Source organism: Andrographis paniculata, unplaced genomic scaffold (genome assembly GCF_009805555.1).
Source record: "Andrographis paniculata isolate CXL003 unplaced genomic scaffold, ASM980555v1 Contig79END, whole genome shotgun sequence".
NCBI lineage: Eukaryota > Viridiplantae > Streptophyta > Magnoliopsida > Lamiales > Acanthaceae > Andrographis > Andrographis paniculata.
This window is the reverse complement of record NW_026137616.1, coordinates 132,283-155,008: the sequence shown is the minus strand read 5'-3', so window position 1 is coordinate 155,008 and position 22,726 is coordinate 132,283. Positions and strand designations below refer to the sequence as shown.

The 22,726-nt window shown below is 34.3% G+C and overlaps 5 protein-coding genes across 6 annotated transcripts; 3 read left to right on the top strand and 2 right to left on the bottom strand.

The window, feature by feature from the left end:
• The first annotated feature begins 637 nt into the window (after positions 1-637).
• Positions 638-1,631, top strand: LOC127240053 (NADPH-dependent aldehyde reductase-like protein, chloroplastic). The gene has a single exon (XM_051258487.1). The coding sequence runs from the start codon at positions 712-714 to the stop codon at positions 1,498-1,500; it is 789 nt and encodes a 262-aa protein (XP_051114444.1). The 5' UTR covers positions 638-711; the 3' UTR covers positions 1,501-1,631.
• Positions 1,632-1,644: 13 nt separating this feature from the next.
• On the bottom strand, positions 1,645-4,569 carry LOC127240054 (agamous-like MADS-box protein AGL19). Of its 2 annotated transcripts, none has more exons than XM_051258490.1 (8): positions 4,294-4,569; positions 3,878-4,183; positions 2,916-2,997; positions 2,506-2,573; positions 2,303-2,399; positions 2,151-2,192; positions 2,026-2,067; positions 1,645-1,914 (listed from the first exon to the last, which is right to left on the bottom strand). In XM_051258490.1, exons 2-8 carry the CDS (start codon positions 4,057-4,059, stop codon positions 1,855-1,857), a joined length of 573 nt encoding a protein of 190 aa, XP_051114447.1. In that variant the 5' UTR covers positions 4,060-4,183; positions 4,294-4,569; the 3' UTR covers positions 1,645-1,854. The 2 variants fall into 2 exon arrangements, with proteins under 2 accessions (XP_051114447.1, XP_051114445.1); XM_051258488.1 differs by having other exon boundaries at positions 2,303-2,402; positions 4,294-4,567.
• A 2,376-nt stretch (positions 4,570-6,945) lies between these two features.
• Positions 6,946-13,797, top strand: LOC127240228 (uncharacterized). Its single transcript, XM_051258782.1, has 12 exons — positions 6,946-7,242; positions 7,925-8,043; positions 8,194-8,300; positions 8,512-8,599; positions 10,124-11,126; positions 11,256-11,310; positions 11,395-11,476; positions 11,832-11,912; positions 12,357-12,449; positions 12,549-12,598; positions 12,987-13,113; positions 13,315-13,797. The coding sequence occupies exons 1-12, from the start codon at positions 7,017-7,019 to the stop codon at positions 13,405-13,407; spliced, it is 2,124 nt and encodes a 707-aa protein (XP_051114739.1). The 5' UTR covers positions 6,946-7,016; the 3' UTR covers positions 13,408-13,797.
• Positions 13,798-14,740: 943 nt separating this feature from the next.
• LOC127240230 (homeobox protein knotted-1-like 7) lies at positions 14,741-16,227 on the top strand. Its single transcript, XM_051258784.1, has 3 exons — positions 14,741-15,462; positions 15,542-15,868; positions 15,931-16,227. The coding sequence occupies exons 1-3, from the start codon at positions 15,181-15,183 to the stop codon at positions 16,225-16,227; spliced, it is 906 nt and encodes a 301-aa protein (XP_051114741.1). The 5' UTR covers positions 14,741-15,180.
• Positions 16,228-16,283: 56 nt separating this feature from the next.
• On the bottom strand, positions 16,284-20,075 carry LOC127240229 (hydroxymethylglutaryl-CoA synthase-like). The gene is made up of 12 exons (XM_051258783.1): positions 19,804-20,075; positions 19,054-19,160; positions 18,391-18,523; positions 18,113-18,256; positions 17,810-17,968; positions 17,663-17,736; positions 17,496-17,571; positions 17,323-17,378; positions 17,157-17,244; positions 16,930-17,070; positions 16,706-16,855; positions 16,284-16,629 (listed from the first exon to the last, which is right to left on the bottom strand). The coding sequence occupies exons 1-12, from the start codon at positions 19,864-19,866 to the stop codon at positions 16,447-16,449; spliced, it is 1,374 nt and encodes a 457-aa protein (XP_051114740.1). The 5' UTR covers positions 19,867-20,075; the 3' UTR covers positions 16,284-16,446.
• Between the last annotated feature and the right edge of the window lie 2,651 nt (positions 20,076-22,726).

The following is a 22,726-nucleotide window of genomic DNA, read 5'->3' as shown; positions in this document are numbered from 1 at the left end:
TATTTAAATATATATTTTAATTTTTTAATTATATATATTTACTCTGTCCCATTAAAAAATTGTCAATTTTCATTTATGTTCGTTCAAAAAATTAATGTAATTATTTTCTAATTTAGTAATTGTAATACGTACCTATCTAACATAATAAATATTCTTCTATTTTACAATATATTATACAAATATCATTATTTATTTTTATATTACCATAGAGTGTTTTTATTTTTATTTTTATTTTTATTATTATTCAATATAATACTAATATTAAAAAGTTTATTAAAAAAAAAAACAAACACCATTATTTTCGTGGGATAAAGAAAATATTAAATTTATTTTAAAATTATTAATATTAATAATTAATTAAATATTATTATTTTAAATAAAATGGAAAGTAATTCTGTCGGCAGCTAGAAATCTCATCATCTTTCGTCTTTCATCAGGTGGCGGATCGAATTCATCAGTTTTTGGAATTTACTAAGGGTATGTATTTTTGCTCAAAATTTGATGAATTTACTATTTAAATTATGCATATATTTTTTTTTTCTTGCAAAATATTTTATTATATATTATTTTAATATTAACTTTAAATTAAATTCTTTTTTTTTTAATTCATTTAAAGAAACGTAGCCTAAATTTTACTCGCGTTTTCTATACACACCCACACATTTTGATCATGCTTATCCAAACCCTTCATATCTCTTCGACTTCCCTTCCATGGCGGCTGCTTCTGCTCCCCAAAATCAACTCAGCGACCGAGTCGCCATCGTCACCGGCGCTTCCCGCGGCATCGGCCGCGCCGTCGCCCTCCACCTGGCCTCCCTCGGCGCCAGAGTCGTCATCAACTACGCATCCAACGCCGCCCTAGCCGACTCCATCGCCGCCCAAATCAACAGCGCCGCTAAATCCGACAATGTCCGCGCCATTACCGTGCAGGCCGACGTGTCGAATCCCGACCAGGTCAAGTCACTCTTCGACGCGGCGGAGTCGGCCTTCGGCGCGCCGGCTCACATCCTCGTAAACTCCGCAGGCGTGCTCGATTCGAAGTTGCCCTCAATCGCCGACATGCCGCTCGAAGAATTCGATCGGACCTTCAGCATCAACGCGCGTGGGGCGTTCTTGTGCTGCCGAGAGGCCGCCAACAGATTGAAGCGCGGCGGCGGGGGAAGGATCGTATGCCTGACGACGTCGGTGGTGGCGTCGCTGAAGGTTGGGTATGGGGCGTACGCGCCGTCGAAAGCGGCGGTGGAGACGATGGTGAAGATCCTGGCGAAGGAGCTTAAAGGGACGGGGATTACTGCCAACGCGGTGGCGCCGGGACCGGTGGCGACGGAGATGTTCTTCGCCGGGAAGACGGAGGAGGCGATCAAGAAGGCGGTGGACGACTGCCCGCTTGGGCGGCTCGGGGAGACGGGGGACGTGGCGCCGCTGGTGGGCTTCTTGGCGACGGACGCCGGCGAGTGGGTCAATGGTCAGGTCATTCGGGTCAACGGCGGTTACGTCTAGACTAGTTTGACTACTCTAATATTGCTACCATAAGGATGATCTAATAATAATATAGTTACACAAGGGATGATCTAGTGTGACACGGGGAATGAATATTTTCTTTATTTCAATTCAAAATATCATTTTTATTATTTTGATTTGTCAAATTAAAAATAACATTATAACTAATGTATTTAACGGCGAGAGAAATCAATCGTTGAATTAATAATTATCGGATAATGTAATTAAATAGAGATAATTGAATGGTTCATCTGTATATATAAAACCAAATGTTCAATGTCTTGATGGTTGTGGTTGTGAGCCTATCATCTTGTATATAGTCATCTTAATTTGCTGATCGATCTTCAAGGTCTCTCACAGATCAAATACTGTCGGAACAAGCGACAATTGCAGCGGCAGCATCTCTTCCTCGAACTAGATTTATACCAAAACAAATACAAGTATATATATATATATATATATCAGTTTTTGTAAAGCCTTGTGGTATATATAAAAACTTATTGCACAAAAATCAAATAAACTTACCATTTTTGTCAATTCTGCATTTTCTACCTTTAGTTTCCTCTCCTGTGCAGGCAGACATAAGTCATCAATGTAATGACTTATATTTCAGATATACTTCTAAAATACACACACACACACACAGTTACCTGTTCCTTAAGCTCAGCAATTTTCTCACAAAATAATGCATTCTGGGATTTAATCAAACATCAATATCAGCAACGCATATATGTACACAAAATCATGACATATCTTATATAGTTCTAAGGTTGTAATAATAATGCAGTATGTGTGTGTGTACCTTCCTAGCTCTGATTCTGCATAAACTTTGTTCCAACTGTGATTCAAGTTTCTTTAAATCATAAATGGAGCAAGAATCTAAAGACTCTCCCAATAGTCTTCTGCAACAAGAATTGAATAAATTGGATACTTTAAGAACACCGTAATAAAATGGCGGCGCGCCGACACAGAATTCAATCCGCGGTGGTGGTTATAATTGGTTACCTTTTAGATTCTTCGAGGAGGTTAAATTTGTTATGCAATGCACCGATCTCGTTCTCCTTCTCAGGTTGCTGCAATAAATTAAATAATAATATACATCAAATATATATATATATATATCCATCTCTATATTAGTATTATTCTTCCAATCTATGTATATATAATTGTAAATAAAAGTATACTAACATTGGGTGTGTTATGGACTTATGGTAAGGTGTTATATAGGTCTATTTTCCATTTTAATTGTTTTCAAATTAAACAATAGTTAAATGTGTGATTCTATATATAAAATTTAATGTATTTTTAATGAGAATAACAAATTATATAATACAATTAAAAAACAATGAAATATAAAGAAGAAGAAAACAATTGTGGGTGCATAAAATTCAAATACACCCATTGCAATTTCTGACCTGTGCTTTATTTTCTTTGACAATATTATTATTGATGGTGAGATAATGTCTTTGATACCGATCTATCGTCTCATCAATCAAACTGCAACAAATTTATTCAACATTAATTCTTCAATTTGCACAATTAAAATATATATATATGCTTATACCATAATTCTATTTTTTTTAATAATATCTACATATACATATATATGCTGTAGAAAAAAAAAATTCAAATAAGAACCATATAACAGCTAGCAAATGGATATTTAAATTTAATTGGGAGTTGATTAGTACTTAAAATACCAAAATTTCTAATTTTTTACTATTTGGACTTTGTATTTCTTAAAAAAAATATATATATATATTTTTTTAAAAAACATCTCATCAAACATTATTTTAATACTAATCTCAAACCTTTTTTTTTTTTCGAAACTAATGAAAAGAAACTTACCTATATATGATCTATTATTATTATTATTGTATGACACAGTTGAGGTGATAGTAATAACAGTAAAATCCAGTTGCTTGTGAAGTATTTAACTTCATTGAATTTGTCAGAATCATATGATGTAATGATTTCTTCCATCCAAAGAAGATTTGTCTATATATGAAGATCAAGAATCATATACTATATGACACCATTTTGCTGTGTTTTTTTTTTTTTTTGTTTCTCTCTCTCTCTCTCTCTTTTGATAAATAAACCATAGCTGAAGCATGAAGTCATGGAAATCAAGAAATACTATAAAGAAGAAGAAGTGACGCTATAATCTCAATCTCAAGGCACATTTGATGGTGTTGTAATGATACATGATGTCCTTTCCTTTTATCAAGAGCTAATATATATACAGGCAGCCACTTATTAGGGATTTGTGAAATAAATATGGTTAATTCAAGAAAAATATTTCCATAAACCAATGAAAACATTGCATAATTAAATTTAAATTCAAAAAATAAAAATAAAAATCATGAGAAAGTAAGACCTGGAAGTTGAGAACTGATAGAGCCTTCCTTTGGGAGAGAAGATTATCAGTGCAACCTCTGCATCACAAAGAACTGACAGCTCAAATGCCTTCTTCAACAGCCCACTTCTCCTCTTCGAGAATGTCACCACTCTGCTGCTTTCATTCTCGATCCTCTTTATCTCTATCTTCCCCCTCACCATTATTACAATTGAGTTCCCCTCTCACTCTTAATTACAGTACTCTTACACTACTACCCCACTCTCTCTCTCTCTCTCTCTATATATAATCCCAAAATACTAAACCACAGAGAGAGCGCCACCAGATCTGCAAAAATTACAGGAGAAACAAGAAACCAGTTCGTTAAAGAATGAACACAATCAGAAACCCTAGATTCACATTTGCTCAATTTCTTTCTTTCTTTCTTTCTGACTTACTTTTTTTGGTGGCTCCAGCTTTCCATTTTGTGGGGTGAAATAAATCTGGGCTCTCTCTCAGTCTCAACCATTTTGTGGAATGAGAAGAGAATCAGACCAATTATCTATATATATGGCCTGCCATTTTCTTTCTTTCTTCTTTTGGTAAAATTATTTTTATTACCAGATAAGAAAGAGCCCCAGCTCCGATCCAAGTCTTTCTTCTGCACCTGCAACATGCGGAGGATTAAATAAAATTTAATTTTTAATTTAAATAATTGCCATTGTGTACGTCGAGGAATGTAAACCCTTGGCTGCCCTTTTATAGCCTCCTAGGGACCAATTCTTTAGAACGTTTTTTTTTAAAATAACTTTGGTGATTTTATAAAATTGAAATAGTGGAAGGCTCCCATCATTATCATATTAAATTTGTAGTATTTTGCTTTTAAATATTTTATCATACAAATTGTAATAATAATGGATGGATGGTTTTTTTCCGTTTTTAGAAAAATTGCTAGAAAAAGAAAATGGAGATAGAGCCATGTGATGCTTCTAGGTCGTATAATAAAATAAAAACTATTATTATTATTCAACTCTATGTCAACTTCCGTTCGTATCTGTTATTAAAACATTCCCACCCAATCAACTCTCGCCACGTAGCAGTGTCACATGGACCCTTTGTTCTCGGCATCCCATTCCTTTTGTCCCTTTCTCCATTTGGTTTTGTATTTTTATTAGTTTTTAATTTAAATACTAGTAAATATTTGAATGTATAAGGGAGATTAAATAATAAACATTTTAAAATTAAACTAAAAAAATATTTATCGTTTTGTTTTAATTAAAAAAAAATTATATAATGAAATAATTCTTGTTAAGCTTCAATTTATATTTATAAATATTGATTGTGAAGTTTGAATATTTATTATTTTCATTTGAACTTCCATGCATAATTCTTTTTCATCTTTTAAACTTATATTTTTTTGGATTATCATCCAAAAAAATCTTTTATTTTATTTAGTAAAAAATATATGATTTTTTTTTTTTTTTTGTATTTTACACTATAAAAGATAAAAATTAATAATTGTTATCTATTTTAATTAAAATTCGTACTCAAATATTTGAGTACAAATTTGAATGAGTATAATATATACTGTTTAGACAAAATAATATAAAATCTTTATGTGATTTTTGAAATTTGCTGAAATCTTTCGTAGTCATAAAATTTCATATTATCTATTTTGTGATTCTAAAAATGTTACATAAAAAATTCTCTCTTGTAGTACTTAACAACGATTGTAATTATGTACTCAAATACAATTGTTTTCCGGGTTGTTCTCCTGACTATACTTGCACACTGTAGCGCAATAATCGTAAAGTATGTTGTACTGTTCGGTCGTGCTCACCTCAACACGTGAAGTTCTAACGGTCGTACTCTCCTTTATCAACGGTCGCATTTTAGACGAGTGAATTATAGTCGCTGTTAAGTACTAACAGTAAGGGTTTTCATGCAATATTGTGAGAACTACGGGTATGTAATATGAAATTTTAGGACTAGAGGAAGTTTTCAGTAAATTTTAAAAATCAAAATGAGATTTTTTGCTATTTTGCCTACTATTTATATAAATATGTTATCTGAAAATTTTCATATTGGCTTCAGAGATTTGCTTCAGAATTTGAACTACCTTGGATACATTTTTTTTTTTTATCTTCGAAACTTGTATCGGAGACACATACGAAAAATAAAATTCGTTGTCTTTTCAGTAATCTCGAAAATTTCGATACTATTTAAAATAGTTTCAAAAATTTCGAGATCGAATCCGAAACTGCAAGCATTACTGCGCATGAATTAGTATTTCTAATTGTCTCAAAATTCCGAAGTAATTATTATTTTTTTATAAAAAAAATAATCCCTTGAAAATCAGGGCACCGAAGATCATTTTCGGCCAAAAATAAGTATACAAAATAAATGGAGAAAATATAAAATAAGTATATCATTGAAATCCGAATATATGTATATTCAATTAATAACATATACTCTATTCATATAACAATATATATACATATTTATATTTTAGGTTATTCTTACCATTTTTAAAAAATGGCAAAAAATTATTGGATGACAAACATAAGTTTAAAGAACGAATAAAAAATAATAGTTAGGGGATGAACTAATATTCTTTCAGTAAAAAAGAATATATATATATATTTTTGTATAATTTAATATAAATAATAGTAAAAGATTGAAAAATTCTCAAAAAAAACACATCCTACCTAATTATACATAACATATAATATACTCTATCCGTTCGTCCTCAAGGAAATTTATTTTTTGTATTATTATACTCACTGGAAATATCATATTTTATTTAATTCAATATACTATTATTTTTTATATTATTAATAAGTATTTTTCATGTTTAATAGTATAAAAAATACATTATCCAAAAATTACAAAACAAACAGCCAACGGCCCAACACACACTCGTTTAAACGAAGAATTTATTTTTGGAAATAACTTTATTTTCATTTAAAATAAATCAAGGAAGATTTTTATTGCCGTCTAAAACTGTTTTGCACGTAGTACAGTATTTATTTGCCGGCGAATTGGTCAACTTTAGGATATTAATTATATTAATTTCGAAAATCAGCTTCTCTTTTCTATTTCCCTACTATCATTTTGCTATGTCCACTCCACCCTCTCTGAATAGTGTGAATAGTCTGTCTTTTTTGTTTTGCGATTAACGATGCTCTCTGGAAACAACAATTCGACGGCGAAATTGGAAAAAAGCGAGATGGATGCTGCTCCTCCCCCTCCTCCACCTTCACAGTCCGCCTCTACGCCGGCTCCGGCGGAGACAGAGGATCGAGACAAGGAGATAGTGCACAGGACAAAAGCGATACAATTTTTAGGGCGAACGACGCCTATAATTCTCCAAAATGATAATGGCCCTTGCCCTCTCCTCGCTATCTGTAATTATTCTGGCTCTCTTTCTGTATTAGGCTTTCTAATTCCGTCTGTCGGTGTGCATATGTTGAGGATCTCTAATGCGACGTTTATGTTTGCCTGAACATTAGGATCAAATATATCATTCTTAGGAAGGATGAACAGACGGAACGGATTTTTTGTTCAATCTCATTTTTAGCTTGAATCTCACTTCTGGTTGTCATTTGGGAATATATGAATTCATGATAGGAAAATGTTTCTGGTTTTGATCTGAGTGTAATAGTATGGTGATTGCTCTAGTCTCTAGTGGCAAGTCTACAGCTAACACGCCATTGAGGAAACTGTTTGTACTGGACTACGAATTCATTTTATGGAGGATGCAATTAAGATGCTAGCTCGTGACGAAAAATCTCATAATCCAAATTTTTAGAGATGGTCTTGAATTAATATGCTGAAAGCTTTTTCTTCCTATGTGCTTATTGCCAAACTGCACAAGAGGTGATGTACTTTAATATAGTTTGTTTAGGATGTGACTTGTTGAAAAAATATAGTTTTGTAGGTTACATGTTTGCATCTTGAACCCTGTGTTGTCCATTGTTCTTATGTGCAATCCCATTATGGCAGTGGACTTTTTACATTTTGTCTTTTGGCTTCTTGTTACCATGTTCATTGTGTGTCCAAATTAACTCACAGTTGCATTTCTAATAGGTAATGTTCTTTCACTGAAGAACAGCTTGAATTTGAGTCCAGATATTCCGGAAGTTTCACAGGAGAAACTGCTGTCCCTTGTTGCTGAGCGGTTGATTGATTCAAACTCCAGTGTTGATGTAACTATCTTTTGTACTCTAGTCCCTTTTTTCTTTTAGTATTTTTTAGGTGTGATTTAACTGATAAACAACTCTTCTTTTAGTTGTTTATCAAATTTGGCTGGGTTTAAGCTTCAAGTTCATTTTCTGACCTTGTTAACTGGCGTACAGAACAAAGACACTGGATATGTCGAAAATCAGCAGCAGAATATTGCCGATGCCATTGACTTACTTCCTAGACTTTCTACTGGGATTGATGTGAATATAAAATTTAGAAGGTGGATTAGACTTTCTTCTTTACTCATTATATTTTCAGATGTACACTTTGTCTGGGGACTGTATATGGTGATTGATATATCAACAGTGCTTGTATTGAAAATTTTTCCAATATTTGTATTAAATGACAAAAACATATTTTTCTCAGTGTCTGAACGACCAGGGAATCTGCTGCCATTTGTAATTTTGACAGATGTGTATCTGATGTTTCAGAATTGATGATTTTGAGTTCACTCCAGAATGTGCAATATTTGATTTATTGGATATTCCACTCTATCATGGGTGGATTGTTGACCCTCAGGTATGCATTGCATCACTGCTGAAAGTGAGGATATTTAATACTTGACATTTTAACAGTTCTTTGTCCTCATTTGAGATTATAATTACTCAATTAAACTTCATTGGAGCTAATCGAAAATAGTATGATATAACTTGAGTATTTTTCATAGCATTCTGGAAATTGACTTTACAGCTTGTTGCTTCTAATTTATTTTGTTGGCTTCTATTATTTGAAAAGTGACATTTAGTTGGAGTAATAATAGCAAGCAGGGATGGAACAAAAACATGAAAATCATTGAAGCATCAAATGTCTTTAAATTAATTAAGTTTTTATAGTGTTATCTACTGCCTATATTCCAGCATTATCATCAATTCTGGAACACAACCAAATTTTCATGAAATGATATATATATATATATACACTAAAAAAGTAATAATGAAGGCTTATAATTATGAATTGATGATCCCCCGACGTAATAATGAAATTTGTGGTCTATCCTTAGCTCCATGTTTATCTATCCCATGTCTTTCTTAATGAAGATTTTTCCATTTTGGAACAAAAATTTGCATGAGATTTTATGCTAATTAATATAAACTGAACGAAGTTGCACACACCTTGTGAGAACACAAACCAGCTGGCGCCGCAATGCCCTGTTAAGTGACTGAGGTCATGACATGTGAAATCGCACATACTAATCCAAAAACTTTTTAGGATCCCTGGTAATTAAGGCTGTTAAATTGCTTTGGTTATTTTCGATTTTCTTTCTGAATTAAGAAAATTAATTATCAACTCCCGCTTGTACTGTGTTACTTGGTGAATAAAGGTTCTTTTTTGGCTAACGGGTTAAGATGAGATTTACAAGTTCACTTTCATATCTAGAATGTAGTTCTACGCGTTCATACCTGCTTAAAAAGGAAAATTTAGGAAAAATGACTGATCCCTCTTTTATGCCTTTAGAATGTAAATTAGGTAATCTCAAACAATGGTAGCCACTGGATTTTCATGCACATACCTTTTTGGATTAATTGTTCAATTAAAAAATTCTATATGTCACGAAGGCTTTTGCTGACTGAATCAAGGATCAGAAAGAATATATCATGAACAACATATCAGCTTTTAAAGTAAGCTCACATGTTGGTTGGCTTGAAGAGCGCGAATTTTGATCTCTTCGGAGAACTTCTGAGAAATTGTTATGGAGGCATGCTAGTGTCTATAGTAGGATCAACGGCTGATGTACAACTTCAAAAACCACTTTTCGATATATTTCCAGCCAATATTTTGAAGATTTCTGGAACTGAGTAAGAAATGATGAATATTAGACACTAGACACTGTATCAGGATTATGGTCGACTGTCTCTGTGATTCTTGGTCATAGAATGAATAATCTTTGCACCATAAATCCATGCGTATCTTCTCATGTGTGGTATGATGATATGGTCAAATATTATAGTCTAGTCAAGATATATTTCTCACATCTACTCACTCTTTTTTTGCTTTATTATCCTTACACGTGTCTGATTAATTTTTCCACGAAACATGCTTCAGGACTATGAGACTACAGATGCTATTGGCTCAAAATCATACAATACTCTTATGGGAGAGCTTGTTTCATTAGAAACTCAAAATGTGGAGGATGACCACAAAAAGAACACTGATGATGGTGATGATGATGATGTTGATTTTGTTGCTGCTACAACTGCAGCACTCGGAGTACCTTCTCCTAGTCTTTCAAGGGGTCAATCTTTTGATGAGTCTCCCCATAAGCCAAGAAAGGGGGATGTAGAAGAAGAAGCATTGCTCTTAAAAGTCTTGAAAATATCAGAGGCAGAAGGGACCAACCCAGTGTCAGATGGTGTTTCTGATGATATAAGTTTCCATGTAAGTCCTGTAAAGGAACCTGAATTGATAACACATATGAGAAATGTGGAAGATGATATTTCCAAAGGAACAACCAATACTCCATCCATTGCCCATGCAGATGTAAAATTTCCTGAAGCAGTTCCACAAGAAGTTAATTGCTCATTCTCGAAAATTGACCAGGAAAATAGCTCTCTCCATTCTTCCCACAAGGAATCTCTAAAGGTTGGTGATGCAGTTGTTTCAGATACTGGAACTAAGAATGGAAAAGTTCAGTCCTCATCAGTTGAAGATGAAGTTATATGTGATCAAGATAATTCTCAAGATAAACTAAGGGGTGATGAACTTGCTCAAAACGACTTGATTACAACCCTAGAACCAGATGAACCAAGAAATCAGCAAAATGGTGGCAAGGAAAAAGATACAACTGACTTGTTGGCTATTCCTTCAGGACCAGATTCTGCCAGTGGCCATACACATAATACAGAAGATCCTCAAGGCTTCCCTTCCAATGTTGATAACAATGAACCTATTTATGAAGGCGAAGAATGTATATTAGACTCAGGACATGTAATTTATGAAAATCGGGAGCCTGTATATGAAGGCGAAGTGGTTCTTGCAGAACAAGCAGATAAAAGTAATACGGAGGATGGTGGTCTTAATGGAAAGGAAATAATATCTGCAAAACAAGGTGAAAAGTGCTCCTGTAAAGTATCCATTTTTTCTATTTATTTTTGGGAAAAGATGTACTATTTCCTTATCTTAATTAACTTTTCTATGATGCTAATAAATGTAATTACTTCTTATTGATTCTTGTTAGGCGAAATAATCAGGAACTTTTTGAACATAAGTGCTAGTCAGCTTACTGTATATGGGTTCGTATGCTCTCTATTTTTCTTGTTTGTTTGAGAATACACTCTTGTCTGGATAAGGGTCTGACTATTAGTTGTCTAATGCAGGCTGTTTTGCTTACAAGATAGGGTGAAGGAGCGTGAACTTTGTGTCTTTTTCAGAAACAATCATTTTAACACTATGTTTAAGGTTAGTACATGGGATTCTGTAGTTATACTAATTATATATATAAAGTTTCTTCATGACTTAAGTTTTACATGTGACTCAGATAAAGTTGGACTAGAAAGTTATATGTTACCACAATCATCATATTATTTTAAATTTTGTAGTTATTATTTAAAGAAGTATCTATATATCTTACTAAATAAGGAGAAAACTATAATAAGAGCTCATTACTACTACTAGAAAAGCGGTTAGTTCTCATTTCCTTTTTGAGATCTCTGCATATAAGTCTTAATGCTTATTGTTGCAGTGCTTCCATGCTCTTTCTTTTCTTGTCTTTTTTTCCCCTTAAGCACGTGAAGCTAATATATGTCATTTTCAGTATGAAGGTGAGTTGTACATTTTGGTTACAGACCAGGGTTATATTAATCAGCCAGATCTGGTGTGGGAAAAGCTGAACGAGGTAAGAAGATCCGGAATCTTTTTATTTCTTGGTTTTTATGTGTGGGATTGTCTTGTCTCCTCGTTGCTGGTTTTAATTTGTTAATTTCACCTTATGAGTATGATCCGAAAGCATCTGAGTTTTCATTTTCTTTTATAGTTTGGCATGTAAGGAGTTTCTTATTATTAAAAGTTGATACAAGGAGATTTCTATAATTCAACAGCCCTGCTTTGTCATATGTAGGATTTTTAAGGGAATTATATGTTCGTATCCCTTAATTATCATTTATTTGATGTTTGATAATCATCATGGAAATAGATATTAAACCAATTTTTTAATAGCTTTGGTCTTATTGCGATAATGTTTGGAAAACAACATTTATCATTAACAATGAATCTTTCTTGAAGTCCGTGAGGATTTTGTTCTGTGCATTATATCTTATGATAATTTGAGTGTCCACCTTAGGTGAATGGCGACAGTGTATACATGACGGGCGATTTTAAGGAATTTAAGATGGATGACAATTCCAACAACACATGGAATGAACAGAATGCCATGGCAAGTACTGCATAATGTAGTTTTTCAACGTTTCAGACCTCCTGACATTTTGTAAAGACTTTAAGTCTTCTGAATTGAATTTCAAACTTTGATTTTCAGGACTATCTAGCCGGTGGCATTGATACTACTCAAGAAAATTCAACTTTCAAGTAATCCTCTATCTACTTTATTGATTGTATTCCACTCTTTGTTTGCTCTTTATAGATATTGGAATATTTCATAATTGGAATACCTTTACTTAATGTGTAAGCGCTGCTTTTTGTTTCCTTTTCATTATGTAAGGAATTTTAACTACACTGAAATATACATATCTAAATGCCTTACATGATAAGTAAACTGGTTTGGAATGAATGGACCCATTTTATTATTCTAAACTTATTTATAGCTTAACAGACCTGTTTGGACTTTGGTACAGTTCTATCAGATAAACTATTTAGCAAAAGTCTCCGCTATTTGGCATCATATTATTTCATTCCAACTTTGATTCCTCTGTTACAGCAACCTTATGGGGTAATTTAAAATGCTGTTTCTTGGCAGTTCTGATCTGCAGTTGGCAATGGCTCTTCAGCAACAGGAATATGAGCAGCAGCAGCAGCAGCAAAATCAGCGTAACTTGCAGCAACCAGCCGTGACTGATGGTTCAAAGATGGTCACCGGTCCAAGGGTAGGTTTACAAAACTCTTTGCATTGGTTTAATTCCATGCATATTCTTGCATTATCCAGGGGTACTGACATACCTAATCTTGCATATCACTCAAATTTTGTTAGCTGGGAAGCAATCAATTAAATATGATTTTCAACTCGGGTTTAGCGTCTCTGCACGCACTTGTGTTTAATCTTCTAAGAAAATCACAAATCTTGGCAGGTATCACACAATGGTGGGAGGAGTTCCTCCTCCTCCTCCTCATCTAAACAGCAGGAATCGCCGAAAGCAAAGGAGAGGTGCATTTTGATGTGATGACTACTTGCAGTTGCAGGTAGGTTTCAACATTCATCGAAGCAAGTTTTGCTGAGTGTTGTGGAACAACTAATTGCCTTTGATTGACTTCCATTCTGCTCACTTATCTCATGTCTGTAGAACACTATGATACTAACTGCACAGCACAGCATCTCACCTCACCTCACCTCACGTGTTGCTGTAAATAGGAAAAACGCGTGTTTTACCTGGCATTTATATATATATAAAAAGTTAGGCTACTACTTAAAAATCGCTTTTAGGTAGATAGCACTTTATCAGCAGTGGTAGTAGTCTAACAGTAACTATTTTCCTTTGTAAGCTCCTCTGCAGAAGATGATGCACATAATGTACGCTCAGTTTCAACTCCATTATAATCTCTCTCTCTCTCTCTCTCTCTCTCTATATATATATATATATATGTGGAAATTTATGCATGATTCTTAGTTTGTGTTTAATATATTATAAAGAATTTATACAATTTCGTGCTTGATTTGTGAGGAAGTCTTCCATTGTAGTCTTGTTAATGTAACGCGTATTGCAATTTATATACCACATTATTATTACTATTATTATCATTCTATAACATTTTTAAATTACAAAAATAAATAACAAAACAATAATATAGTAGTACTCCTACTTTAATATCACCGTGTGTGTTTTTGAATTTAATTTTAGGGGGGAGTGTCCGGGACGTAGTTGCTTAAATGTGGGCCTGAATGAGTGAGACAGCGTAAAAGCTTAGGCCCATAATTTCCTCAAGTCTTCGGTTCGGCCGGGTTTAAACGGGCTGGTTCAGCCAAATCCAACCCGGCCTATCTATCTATCTATCTATCTATTAATACTAGGTAGTAGTATTAAATACATGACTCTAGTGACATAGTGTAGGTATAATAATTACTTTTATTATTAATCAAGTGATATAGATATAGATAATAACAATATCATAAATGCACAATGAGGAGGCAGATGGGGGCATTGATGATGGACGATGCATTATTATTATTATTATTATTATTATTATTTATCTGCTGCCCCTCAGCTGTCTTGTCTCATCTGTCTGTCTGTCTGTCTGTCTCTCACTCTATGGGTGATTTTATTGCTCTTTCATCCCCACACCCACCCCCTGCCCTCATTCGTAGTCATTGTCTTGGTAGAGAGAGAGCATTCATACGTACAGTACAATACAATACAAATACACATTGTGTTGTGTGTGTGTGTGTGTCTCACTCACAGGATTTTCTAACCTGCGTAAGTATCTGACATGCTACAGAAAGTTTTGTTGTCTCTAATCCCTATGTGGGAGGATGGAATACCGATGCCATATATGCCAGTGCAGTACAGTACCCTTTCTCTTTTTATTTTCTTGGATGGTGACGTAACCCAGTTCTCAATTAATTCATCCATCTGTATGGGCCCCACAGTCACACTCACTCATGTCCCTCTCCAAACAAGAGACAATTTTTTTGCCCAACTGGTCCTCCTCCTCCTCCTCATATCATCCCTACTTCCCATCTTTCAAAAACTAAAATCAGTATGCTGTACATTCTTCTTTTTCACTTTCCATTTTTTCTTTCTTTGGTTACTCCATAATATTTCATCAGAGTAGATTCTTCTTCTTCTTCTTCTTCTTCCAATGTGTAATATGAAGTAGTAATAGTAATTTGGCCCCTCACTGTAATTGTACCTAGTGCTGTCGCTGTCGAAACTCTTCAGGCTAGCTTCTGCTTCTTCAGAAAGGGTTTGCTCTCAATTACCATTTCTACTGATCTGATCATGATGGGCGGTGGTGGAGGGCTGAGCGACATCGCCGGCGGCGATCAGAACCACCACCACCAGCTGAAGGCGGAGATCGCCAATCACCCGTTGTACGAGCAGGTGCTGTCAGCCCACGTGGCATGCCTACGTGTGGCCACGCCTATCGATCAACTCCCCATTATCGACGCCCAGCTCTCTCAGGCAAATAATCTCCTCCGCTCTTACGCCGCCCAAAATCACCATCTTCATCATAATCATAATCCCGCCCATAGCCATAGGCAAGAACTTGACAGCTTCTTGGTATGTACGATATGTATATAATTCTGTCTTTTCCAGTATTAATATATATATAAATTAATTACTTTAGTGAATGTTGCAGACCCAATACTTGTTGACGTTATGCTCGTTCAGAGATCAACTGCAGCAGCATGTCAGAGTTCACGCCGTCGACGCCGTTATGGCCTGCCGTGAAATCGAGCAAAACTTACAATCCCTTACCGGAGCATCGCTCGGTGAGAGCACCGGGGCAACCATGTCCGACGACGAGGAGGAGGAGGAAGAGGACCTGCAAATGGAATTCACCATGGATCATCATCAAAATCAATCTGATCATGAGCTGATGGGGTTGGGGTCGTTGATTCCCACAGAATCAGAGAGGTCTTTAATGGAAAGAGTGAGGCAGGAGCTCAAGCTCGAGCTCAAACAGGTAATCTAATCCAATCCAATCTCATTCATTTAATTGAATTCATGAATTGAATTTAAATGCAGGGATTCAAATCAAGAATTGAAGACGTGAGAGAGGAGATACTAAGAAAAAGAAGAGCCGGAAAATTGCCCGGTGACACCACCGCCGTCCTGAAGAAGTGGTGGCTCCACCACTCCAAGTGGCCTTATCCGACGGAAGACGACAAGGCTCGGCTCGTCGACGAGACGGGATTGCAGCTCAAGCAAATAAACAACTGGTTCATCAACCAGAGGAAGCGAAATTGGCACACCAATTCCAATTCCAACTCCAATTCCTCATCGTCTACCACAACTTCTCTCAAGTCCAAGCGCAGGAGATAAGATATGAATGTATGTATTGCATTGCATTGCAATTCAAATACTCACCAGAAATCAGCTGCTGCTAAAACCCTTTATTATTGAAGTATAGAAGAAGATGATGATGATGATGATGATACAGCCATTATCAAACCATGGTCTTTCTGAAACCCATATCAAATGAACAAACAAAATTTTACTTGTACTGAATGAAAATGAAGTTATTCGCCATGGCCTGTTGCCTCAGCTGCTGCCATTGGCGACGGCACCATTCTGAGCATAGAATCTGCGGTATTTGGAATCGACTTCGGTGAGATAGTATACGCCCGGTGCAAGGAGGCTGCAGTCCTTGCTTGTAACAAAGTCTTTGCTTCCATATCTGTGCTCCATTGTCTTCATCGTTTCAACGAATTTTTCTGGCGGGAACTGCACAACACATCGCTTATGGCAGTTAAACCAGGCCTGTTGAATCAAGATGTTTATGGAACTAAACAGGACTTACCTCGTGCCTCGAATTCAATTTCTCAGTAATTTTCATGGCGGATGCAATGTTCGACAGGCTGAAAGGATGCTGCCCTTGGGTGAGGCGGAGAGAAAACATGGTGGCTGTCAAACCACTCCCGTAGGAAAACAACACCACTCTTTTCCCGGACTGTAGGGAAAGAAAAACAATCGTTAGAATGTGCGAAAAAGCACAGAAAGAGTTTGTTAGTTTGTTCATTTTACCAGGTCGGTGTTCTTGTTGTGGAGGAGGGATGCAAATGCAGCATAGAGCGATGCAGTGTACATGTTCCCAACTTGTTTCGGGATGAGTGTGGACGGCTGCACCTTAGCGTCGTAGAATGGCTTCGCGACTTGTTGGGAAGCCTGTGGATTCACTAAAGTTCTAAGCAATCGAAGATTCATTGTGGCAGTTCATCAATAAGAGATAACGACTAACATATAGCTCAAACCTTCTCAAGATCACGACTTTGGTAGCTTTCGTCATGGCTCAGTGACGAAAATGGAGCCAGACTCTCTTTACCAGCTTCATCAATGTAGCTGAAAGTTGATAAAACTGGGAATTAAGCGGACAATTTTTCTTGACAAAATGGTGTTACGAAGAAAATCATAATTCACCTGGCTTTCTTCAAACTATCATTGTATACCAATCGGGCAAAGCTCTTCTGTACAAGCTGCATGTTACAAGTTCGAAGTTGGTTCAATTTATATTCAATTAGTAAACCAATGTAAAGGAGAGTGCTATTTGGCAGCAGAACTGAAGTTAGCTGAAACTTGTTTGGCATCGTTACCTTATTATATGGAGAATGGAATACAAAGTAATCAGCATCTGAAATTGAAAACGGCTTACCCTCGAGTTTTTCGTACCTAGCAAATGTGACAATATGTAACATGCAATACAAACTTATATAAGAGATGAGATATACGAAAGCTGGCTGACATTATTCCAGGAGCTTACTTGTTACAGAAGGTTTTGTAACAAGAATCGAGTGCCATGAGGTAGCAAGTCTGAGAGAGCTTGCCATCGACAACCTAGAGAACACCATTATTAGTATAGCAAATGATCGAAGGCATACAAATAAGTTGAAAATTAAAGGAGTATTACCGGATATTCGCTGGCAAGGTTGGGCTTGTAGAAATCGTATGCATGAGCCATGTGGCTCCCTCTGAGCTTACTTTCAAAAGCAATAGGAGCATTTGGTCCTATTAGCATAGCAATTGCTGCAGCTCCTCCGGTAGGCCTAGCCGGACCCTCAGCGTAGACCTGCCAAATTTAGCCAACAGTCAGAATTCCATAATGTATTTTACAGAGCCTAAGCCATATAATTTTTTGCCTGGTTTTCATTTTTATCAATTTCAGAAAAAACACAAACACAAGATTATAATATTATTCTGGTGATGTTCATACAGCGCTGTCTGTGCAGACAACAAGCCCATGTCGGCCGTCCCACGAACTACTTTCCACCCAGTTGACACAGTTGAATAGAGCAGCAGTGCCACCATAGCAAGCATTGGTCGAGTCAACACCTTCTATGTCGGTATTTCCATGCTTCTGCTCATTCACATGGAAAATTAACAGAATTGAGTAAATGTATAAACTTAAAAGCATATCCTGAATGAAATTTAAACAATATATATATATATATGACCATTACTATAGTAGATGTGGATCTTTGGGGCAAATACCTCGAAGATTGGCATCAGAAATGTCTTAATGGATTTGCTTTTATCAAGCACCGTCTCACTTCCAACTTCAAGTCGACCAATCTGACTTGGATCAACCTCATACTTATCTAGGAGGGAAACAACAGCTGTCATACTGAAATACAATGTGTTAGCAAGTGCCCGCCAAAATGAACACTTTAAAATAGGACACCGGTGAAATACATTAGTATTATTAATAAATGATAGATTCTATCGAAATATCTGAGACTAAAAGTCACAACTTTCATTCATGAAGAACCATGCATACCATATATTTCAGCAGTGCCCACAAATTGATTTGTTTTTCTCCCTGTGTCGTAGCTTTAACTTAAAGCATAAATGTAAACTTTCTTAAGGAACTTAGAAGTCAAAGCCTCAAGAGCCACATGTGCGCGCTAAGTGTAATTAATAACCAGCTAAAACGAAAAGATTCCTTTTCTGTATGAAGATCAAATCGGTGTAGAGATTAAGCTAAGATTTTTCAAGTCTACCTTGCAAAACTCAAAGGAAATGATTCCCTGTTTATAGAAACTAAATATAAATCAATTTTCATTAGATACTCTAAATTTTCATCCGGTGCAGTGTAATAAACATCATCATCATCAATCTTCGCTAGATGCAATCAATTCGCATCGACCAAAATACCTCATAGAAATGACATCTTCGACATCAGTGCAAAATGCCATGCAATCTTGACCGAGCCCAATCGTGTACTTCCCCTTGCTTGCTCCATCATGATCCTCCAGGACATCCTGCAATGGACACATTGAAACTCACCAGGACAAGAACACAAATCCGATCTAAGATGCACAAACTTTTTAAATCGTCAGGTTCTCAAAAACAATCACGATGAACAAACTACTAAACATAGCCATAAGCCAATCAGTTGTAACATCATCACTATCAAAGTGGACAAAAGAGAGCTAACATCCTACATCTCTCGAACAAGAATTACAGCCAAGCAACACATCGCAAGGAAAGGGACTTTACGCAAGGCAAAAAAAATAAAAATCCGAATAAAGAAGCTGCAAATAAACCATCAGATATAGGACCATGCTCACTTTCATTCCAATCAAGCACTCAAACAATCGAGTGGGTCCATTTTTCAGAAATCTAAAACCATGAAAATTACAACCGAAAAAGACATGGAAATTAAAAGGCCACGACCGTACATCCCCTCTCCAATTTCATCACTCCATTTCCGAGTCTCTATTTTCAAAAGGTTCAAAAGAAAAACAAAAAAAAATAAACCAGAAACAGAACAATCAAAACGAGGGAAGACATAAGAGCACGAAAACCGCATGTTAGAAGCTTCAAGACGCTTCGATTCGAATCACGTCAGAAGAGAAATATATAACAAACAATTCCAAAAATACAATACCATCCGTCGATTACCTGCTTGATGCAAGTCGGCGGAAAGTAAATCTCCATGGCGAGAATTCCCACATTCTTGGCCATCACTGTGACTGTGCAAGGAAAGGAAATACACAATTTTCCCTAAAATTCCCCGCGGGATTTCCTCGATTCTTGATCTTCAACGCAAGCAATAACAATCCAACAACACCAAGATATTCAAGAGGGGGAAACGTCTAAACGGAACAACGAAAACGAAACTGTATTTGGGGAAATCTGCTGTGTAGGCTGAACGTTGGCGCAATAAGACGCAGCTGCTATGGCGGCCACTATTTATACTTACAAATTTCCTCGATTTTATTAATAAACAATTAAAAGAGAAATTCTATTATATATATATATAAAAAAAATTACATAAATAAAATCTTTCGCTCGTAAGATTATTTATTTTTTGTGCGGATTAATTAATGTCTTTTAAATGAAATTAGATGTTAAATGATTTTAATTTTTTTCATTTTCAAAATATAGAAAGTTAAATAAATGATTTATAGTGAATGACTAAGCATTAAACGTGTCGTTAATAAATTTACATAGTATGATATTTGGCATGTATATTAATATTTTAATATATTTGTAATTCTGATTGTCTTTTGTAGGAATTGGGGGAATGATAATGAATGACTTATCTAATTTGAAATTTAAATCAAGGAACCAAAATTGTTACACTTACAGTGGTTAGACAAAATTATTTTAAAATTTAGATGCCTATTTTGGGGGTTTTGGTAGGACAATAATTCATCAACTGCCTCTAGTTTTGGTATCGTGTGTTCGGCTATATTTGGGATTTGTTTTACTATTTTGCCTTTTCTTAAAAATAAAATAAAACAAAATAAAATAATGATATACTCCCCCGTTTAATTGAAAGATTATCATTTTTCATGATTTAGTAATTGTACTACCTATTTAACGTAATAAATACCCTTTCGATTTATAATATATTACACAAATGTCATTACTTTTATATTACACTGTACTAATAGGGGTATTTTTATCTTTTTCATTACATTCTAATATAATACTAATATTAAAAAATATATGTATAAAAAGCAAACGTCACCCTTCCAACGGGACGGAGGGAGTATATTTATTTATTCATGATATGTGCAAAATGTTTATGACAAGTTATTAGCTCCGGCCGAGAGTTTATCATAGAAAAAAAATGTTGTTTAAATACTTGTTTCGTTTTCTAAAAGTGTTCTTAAAATCTTTTGTACAGTCATCACATATTTTTTTTTATAAAAAAATATATATTATTTTAATATTATTTTTACTTATATATTCTTAATTAATTATTTATTTATTATGTTCATACTAGATTCTCGTGTCTACAGTAAATGGTAGGTGAAACTGATGGAGTATAAAATTTGGTGAGTAATAATAACAATGATGTAAGAGTATATTTTTATTTGTGATTTAAAATCGAAATTAATACTAACATTCAATTCATACCCTTTTTAATAAAAATGTATTTTTTTAATGAAATATTATATCAAAATATTATTTAAATAAAAAACTTAAATTACACTATATTTCAAAATAATTTCAAACCACAAACAAACACAGATAAAAAAAAATAATGATGAATGAATATTTAAAGAATATATATTTTTTTAATAAGTTTATTTATATAGACAACCTAAAATAATAAAATAGATACATATTTACAAAATGGAAGAGTACTCTTTTTTTGAATTGGGTGGTCTAATAATTTATAATTGAAATATAATATATCTACTTAAAATTTAATTAAAAAGTTATACGTAAAGTAAAGTGTTTCGTAAAAAATATATGACACAAATAAATTAAATTATGTAGATAGACATGATTAGCATAATTTTAAGATCAAATTTGAAAGTATATAATAACACTATATATTGTGCATAATTGGATTAGTTATAAAGATTTACTATGTAACTTTATTATTGCATATGAATATATATACTATGTGTGTACAAATACCATATTCGTAAATTATGTTATCTAAAATTTAAAATACAAATAAAAAAATAAATATGTTAGCAAAAAATAATACATCATGACAATTAAAAATGAATAAACTATAATAATTGAATCAGAGATATTTTCTCTACATGAAATAGTTATGATTTAATAGTGTTTTACATTAATAACATATTATTTTCAAAAGATAAAATAATTTTATTTTGAATGAAAATTGCACCTCAAATTATTAAAGTTTAAATGAACTAAAATGAGGATGAAATCGAAATGTGCCGAAAAGTGAAAAGGAATTTTTCAAAAAGCTAACGACGAAAAGAACATGAGGGCTTGTTTGTTAATGTTTAAAAGAATGAAGAAGATTTTCTTTTATAGGCACACTACTCAAAAAAATATGAAAACCGACATGAATTAATGATCATAACTGATGTATTGTAAGACTCGAATTGAAGTCACGATTGTACTATATATTCAGACTTTCGAGTGCCGCTCCCAAATGTAGGTCATCTTAGTTGAATTAGATCAATAAAGTTTAATTTGTGTTATTGCATGATTTCCTTAATTTTTTTCTTTGTTTCCTAATTTCACAACAATAAGCCGCTATTGTCGCATTTTAATTTTCGTCCATAATTTTATGTCGTAATTAATGTAATCACGCAAATTGACATCTTAACTGATACACTCATGTATGATGAAGATTGCTTTTTGATCAATATCCGAGTTGGACTTTACTATTTAAACTTGTCTTGAAATTAATTAAAAAGGAAAAAAAAATAGATATAATATTTAAGCTTTCGAGTAAATTTGGCATCGCCAAACTATTCATTTATTAAGCTTCAAATCCTATTCATATTGTGTCTGTGTTCAGTTTGGTGGACGGCGCACATGTGATTTACTTGTATTTACGTGTTTCGACTACACTTTTATCATACGAAATTAATATTTAAAT